We start from the raw sequence: 6,960 nt of genomic DNA, 5'->3' as shown, positions 1-6,960 counted from the left end.
ACTCATTTAAGCTTTCTACTTCTATAACTTACTTTTCAAATAGTTCTTTGTTACTATGTTATATTATTATAAAGCTTAAATGAGTTACTAAGAAGGTACTCTAAGCTTGTTTCTGAAGCTGGTCACTGATTCTAAGCTTGTTTCTGAAGCTGGTCTTTGGATTGTGACTAGATGCCCATAATCTATTCCCGGGGGATTATACATACTAGAGGACTATGGCCAACCTAGATGAAAGGCCTCTTATCAGTTTTCTTAAGTATATGATATACAAGGAAACTGATGGGAATCATCTTCCAAGACTTACAGTCCTGCCTGCCTGCTAAGTCGCTTCAGTCGTGTCCAAATCTGTGCGATCGTGGGGACCATAGCCCAACAGGCTCCTCTGTCCATGGGGATTCTCCAGGCAAGAATACTGGTGTGGGTTGCCATGCCTTCCAGAAGATCTTCCCAACCCAGGGATCGAAACCAGGTCTCCCACATTGCAGGCAGATGCTTTACCAGCTGACCCACCAGGGAAGCTCAAGACTTAAGGTACTTCCTCCTAAGTACTTGAAGTACCCAGCAGAGGATTTCCCAGTCTTCCCCTCCCTCCAACCCTTATAATTGCTGATCCTTTATTTTCAATTTTCAGCAAGACCAGTGTCTACTCACTGTCAACACCACTGGAACACCTTCTCTACTATTCCTTTGCAGCAATTTCTCAGGCAGTAACACCTGCTTGGGAGACCACTTTGGAAGGAACAACATCTAAAGTTGTAAGTACAAATCTTGATTAAATTACACAGGGGATTTTGACATGGGAAGGAAACTTGGATAGTTAACTACTGCTCGAGTGCACCCCGCTGCTGCAACAGGAGCTATCTTACAGGCGGAGCCCTTGCTCTAGCAGAGGCTATTATCCCAGGGGAAAACACACCCAAGGCTGAGGAACGACCTCCACTATCAGGAGCTCCTAGGTACCCCAAGTTACCCAAGGGACCCAATCCCAGCCTAGCTGGCTGAGAGCATACCAGAATATGTTACCAACCAAGTGCTCCTATGGTTCTTCCTCTGAGAGGACTTTCTCATAAAAATCAAGAAACAAATGTGTTTTCTTTGATGTCTGATCTAAGTCTGGCAGAGGATAAATTGAGAGGTTTTTCTGAGGACTCTGAAATTTTCACAAAGAAGCTTACCTGGGGGGAATCTCACCTGGGGGTATTTACAGATTTTATCCCACCGCTACCCTCCTAAGAAAGAACAGCACTCAGTACTGGCAGCCAGAGCCCATGCTGACCGAGTAGCAGCCCAAGCCCAAGAAGGCCATGCAGTGCATCAGGTGGAAAACAATGCTTTCCCTGAGGCAGATCCGCATTGGAGTCTCCAGATGAATTGTAATGATAGAAATAAGTAGGACCATAGGAGTAATTATTTATTAGCGGGTATGAAAAATCTTATAGTGAAACCCATCAATTATGAAAAAAGTGAAAGAAGTCCAACAGGAACCAGAGGGAAATCCTGCAGTCTTTCAAGAGAGATTAGTGGAAGCTTTTAAATAGCACCCAAATGTGGATCCCTCCTCTCCTGAGGGACAGATCCTTTTGGCTATACATTTCATAACCCAGTCTGCCCCAGACTTCAGACGCAAAATTCAAAAAGCAACTGCTGGAAGGAGGAGGTCCTCAGACCTTTTGAGTGATTTGTTCCAGTTCTTATTTGGTTTTCAATAATAGGGATATGGCTGAAAAGGCTGAATGCATCCAGAGAAATACACAAAAGGCCCAAATGATGGCGGTGGCCCTGTCCACTCACAGACCATGAAAGGGAGGCCAGACTTCCTGGGTCATTTGACTGTGCAAGACCCATTGGGTATCCAAAATCAGTGTGCCAGGTGTGAACAGAAGGGACACTCGAAGGAAGATTGTGATCAATGAGCTTTTAGAAAACATCCGGGACATTGAAAGAGAGAATGCCCCAGATGCCAGTGAGTGACAGGGGGCCCTTGGCTATTGACAGTTTCATAATCAGAAGACTGAGGTGGCCTGAAGCCAAAGGTGACTTTGCCTAGAGAGGCCATCTACATAACTAATGCCAAACTTCAGGTGGTCATTGATGTGGAAGGCCACTTAGTAGAATTTCTTAGAGATATTGGTGCCAACCTCTTTCTTAACCCAGAAGGTTAGAAATCTTAACAAACATAAGAAATATGTAATGGAAGTTTTCCTGAAACCCCTTTTGTACAACATCAATGGCCAGCTGTTTTTATATTCCTTTCTGTTTGCGCCTAATTGTCCTCTCTTTAATGGAAGGTGGTATGCTGGTTTAATTGCTAAGTTGTGTTTTACTCTTGCAACCCCATGACCCTTGCCAGATTCCTCTGTCCATGGGGTTTCCCAGGCAAGAATACTGGAGTGGGATGCCATTTCCTTCTCCAGGGGATCTTCCCAACCCAGAGATCAAACTCAGGTCTGCATTACAGGCGGATTCCTTAATGTCTGAGCCACCAGGCAAGTCCTATCTCTGTAGTGGAAGGGACTTAACTAAATTAGGGGCCACTCTGTTTCCTGAGGGACAAGGAAGCAACTCTATCACCAATTGATATTCATAGAAAATAAAGAACAGATTAACAGAGATAGAAGACTTAATAAACCCTGAAGTATAAAATATTAAGATAATGGGCCTAATCAAAAACAAACAGATTAAGGACTTAAATGACCCTTTTCCAGATTTAGAAATTTTTTTGGAAAAATGTTTTGGATCTCCAAATCATGGTTATAATCTCTTTTAATGCTAATTTCTTTTCATTTTTGTCTTTTGTAAATCCATCCTCCAAAGCTTAACATCTAAGAGAGCTAAAAGGATGATACTAATTGGTTTATAATTCTTACCGCAGAAAAGAGACAGCCAGCCAGACATTTCACTCCTTCCTCAGGCAGGCCTACATCCCATCTCAGACAGAAGCAGTTAAAGACTCACTGTTACTTCTTACCCACTTTTAAGCATAAAATGATAAACACTTGGAGTAGGAAATGATAGGGACAAAGTAAAGGGACATGATAGTGATTTAATAGTTAATCCCATGAGGTAATTATATGTAAAGAAAAAAGTAAGAGAGATCCCTATAAGTTGATGATCATCCAAGAACAAAATGGAAAAATCCTGAAACAATGTGGGCTTGCTTGTCTCATAAAGCAGAGCAAGTCACTTAGCATCAAAGCCAGATCTGCTTGCCAAACAACAAATCCAAGCTAACTTGCTTAGCCATAAAACCATTTAACAGAAGCATGAGACATGCCCTCAAACTGTAAAACAATAGTGGAAAATAGGGTCTAAAACCTGCCCAGTGACATGAACAAGGTAATGACCCCTAGGACATGCTCTCTGCACACACACACACACACACACACACACAAATAATTTATGGAAGGGTACATTTCAAAGTGAATGACCCTCACTGTTCTGAGACCTGAAATAATTTCTCCATAGTTCCATGACAGTCCCAGATGCACCATATAGGGCCAAAAACTCCCCTACCCAACTTGTAGGAGGAGTTAGTGATGGAAGACTCAAAGAAAGACAAAGAAGGTGGTTTTCTCCCCTCCTCTATCCTCCTTTGATGATAAAAATGTAACTCACTGAGTACTTGGGGTAGCACAACACTCACCTGCTGGATCTGATGTCTCACAAGCATTCTATTCTAATAAATCTCTTCTTTATCACTTTGCCTCTGGCTAATCCTTTCTTGGCAGAGAAGGCAATGGCACCCCACGCCAGTACTCCTGCCTGGAAGATCCCATGGACCGAGGATCGTGGTAGGCTGCAGTCCATGGGGTTGCTGAGGGTCGGACACGACTGAGTGACTTCACTTTCACTTTTCACTTTCATGCATTGGAGAAGGAAATGGCAACCCACTCCAGTGTTCTTGCCTGGAGAATCCCAGGGATGGGGGAGCCTGGTGGGCTGCCGTCTATGTGGTCACACAGAGTCGGACACAGCTGAAGTGACTTAGCAGCAGCAGCAGCAATCCTTTCTTGGAGCCCCCAAAACATCACCTAACTGTTTTGATTCTGATACGATATGGTTGGAAGACACACTAACCACTCTGCTTTCTCTTTCCTTCAGGACAACAGCACCATGCATCCTTGGGTAGCCATCCTGGGCTTCCTACTCCTTCTGGCAGGTAAGTGAACAGGTGGGCTGTGCTTTGGAAGCCTGAGGATGGGGAGTGTAGGGGCTGTGTGAGTGATGAGGCAGAGTAGGTGTGCTAGGGCTTTGTCAGAAGGTAATGGGGTCAACAAATGAGCAAAGAACCAGGCTGAAGGCTAAAGCCAAAGAAAGTGCTTAAATGCTAAGAATTACAAAATCTGTGAGTGGGTTACAAGGCATGATGCTGTACAGTGTGGTTTATGCATTGCTTGTATTTAAACAACAACAACAAAATAAATGGAGGGGTGGGTAGGTAGATGGTTGTATATGCATGAACTGCTCATGTGTAGGTAGGAAACAGTAACAGCTGTTATCAGCGTGTAGAAGGGGATGAGAAGAAGAAATGGGTGTGAGTGGGGAAGGAAAGAGTCCTTTACTGTACCATTCTGTGCTTTTTGATTCCTTCAACTGTGGGCAACTATTTCTGTTAAAAAGAAAATATTTTAATTTCCCTGCTTTTCCAGTTGTTAAGACTTTGTGTTTCCAATTCAGGGTTCCATCCCTGAATGGGTAACTAAGGTCCCACAGACCATGCCGTGTGGCCAAAATTTTTTTTTTAATAAATAAAATATTTTAATTAAAAATATTCTATAAGACGGGGAAATTTAGGAATATGCATATCCTAAATTTTAAAACAATCTCTAGAATTGGGAATCTGAAGAAAAGTATGTTTTAAAATTATACTTCTAGAACAAATTTTTATAGTGATACTGTATTACCTTTGTAATCCAAAAATGATACTAAGCAAAATTAAATATTACCAGAATTCCAATGAAAAAACTAGACTCTTATTTTATGTATTAATGAGTGTTTTATTCCCAGAGCATTTCCCAGACTTACAGCCCAGCCGCATGATTAGTCACTGAGTCTCAGATTCTTTTACAGACCACTTGGACTGCATTTGACAATGTAGGGATTTTTAAGTCGCTGACTCAGGAGAGAGGTGTTTTTGTTTGTTTGTTTTTTAAGAGGCAACATTTAGTATTTGACTGAATATTCTCCAATTTTTTGGTTTCACCTAGGTAAGTGAACTGTGCTCCATTGTTCATTGCTCAAGAAGGGATCCTAGCTTGAATTTATCTGGTTGATCCTTAAGCCCATGATAAGCCTCAGTTTCTCCTGAATGTATTATAAACTCATTTTCCTAAGAACTGATTTCTAAACAGCTTACAAGGCTTTGGCCTTCTAACCAATGATGCTTTAAGTAAAACTTTAACTCTGCTTTTTTTAAAAAATTTAATTAAGAGCAGGGTTATGAGGTGATTTAATTTGAAAGAGCTATTTAAAAACTTGAAGTAAAGACTTAAAATCAAAACTAAAAATGCAAAAGAGTTTTTAAAAGAGATTTCAACTGAAACAGTGACAATCAGGGGAGAAGAAAAGCTACATGTATGTATTACCTATTTAATAAGCAGATACATGTCAAAAATAGAAAGAAATACACACATATTCATGTATTACTGTAATACCATTTATTTCAAACCTTTTGGAGAGAAATTTGGTCTTATTACCAAGAGATTGAACATATTTCTGCCCTTTATAATGAAACTTTCTCTCAGAAATCTATCCTATTAGGAAGTAATTCTGAATACAGGAAAACATTTATATGATGTTTCATCTAGAAATATATCTAGTAAATGATAATGCTGCTAAAGAATATGTGAATGTAAAAAAATGCTCATACTAAGTTTTAAAAACTCAAGATGTTAGTCAGATGATTTCAAACCAAATAAGCTATATAAAGAAAAAAATGAAAGTAAAGTTAAAATATTGAGACCTCATGCTCTGGTTTCTCTTTATTTACAGATGGTGTAACATCTTACCGAGAAGTGATTGGAGTGGTGGGCCAGTCAGTCACGCTACCCTGCTTCTATGAAGGAAAAGTCACATCCACGTGCTGGGGCCAAGGAAAATGTTCTTGGATAGACTGCAGAAATACCATTATTAGTACTGATGGATACAAAATCACTAAACAGAAGAATGAACGTTATAAGCTCAAGGGAGATATTGGTAAAAGGGATGTTTCTTTGACCATAGAGAATGCAGTCCCTTCTGACAGTGGCTTGTATTGTTGCCATATTCAGAAATGGCTTTTCAATGATAAACAAAGCATCATAAAGTTGACTATAAAGCCAGGTGAGCTTGTCTTCCTACTTACTTTGATCACTTGCTGTGAGTTTCCCTAGATAAAGAGGTTTCTATTTGATATTAACCTCTTTTTCCTTGATTAGGGAAAGAAGAGGCTCCTATAATCTTGTTTTCTAATAACTCTTCATAGGATAACTTGTATTTGTGTAGAATGAAGTGTTAACATTAACCTTGATTTAAGACCATAGGCTAGAGGAACTTCCCAGTCAGCAAAATATGACTTCTAAGGCATGCTTTAGGAGTGCTAATTGATTAATGAAAAAGCATTCACTGTTCCACACTGAGATATAGTGAACATTTTTATGGAGCTGAATTTATTCCAATTAAAAAACTTCCCTTTCCTCTGAGATTATTTCTTAGAAGAATTTTTAAATGTCCTTTCCTAACATTTTAGGAGTTATTGAGAATTTCACACGTATAAAATAGGTAATATAACGTCTGGTCAAGTATTTGTATGATTTGGCTTTCAGTTCAGTTCAGTTCAGTCACTCAGTCGTGTCCGACTCTTTGCGACCCCAGGAATCGCAGCACGCCAGACCTCCCTGTCCATCACCAACTCCCGGACTTCACCCAAACTCATAAGCATCGAGTCGGTGATGCCATCCAGCCATCTCATCCTCAGTCGTC

The 6,960-nt window shown here is 40.4% G+C and overlaps 1 protein-coding gene across 1 annotated transcript in view; it reads left to right on the top strand.

The window, feature by feature from the left end:
* The first annotated feature begins 556 nt into the window (after positions 1-556).
* LOC104999716 (hepatitis A virus cellular receptor 1-like) overlaps positions 557-6,960 on the top strand; it is a 34,875-nt gene continuing 28,471 nt past the window's right edge. Inside the window, exons 1-3 of the mRNA XM_010855273.1 lie at positions 557-755; positions 4,102-4,159; positions 5,992-6,321. Coding sequence (XP_010853575.1) covers positions 4,114-4,159; positions 5,992-6,321 — 376 coding nt within the window. The 5' untranslated portion in view covers positions 557-755; positions 4,102-4,113. The remainder of the gene's footprint in view (positions 756-4,101; positions 4,160-5,991; positions 6,322-6,960) is intronic.

Source organism: Bison bison, unplaced genomic scaffold (genome assembly GCF_000754665.1).
Source record: "Bison bison bison isolate TAMUID 2011002044 unplaced genomic scaffold, Bison_UMD1.0 scf7180017864363, whole genome shotgun sequence".
Taxonomy (NCBI): Eukaryota; Metazoa; Chordata; class Mammalia; order Artiodactyla; family Bovidae; genus Bison; species Bison bison.
The sequence above is the reverse complement of the archived record's forward strand: the minus strand, read 5'-3'. Positions and strand labels throughout refer to the sequence as shown.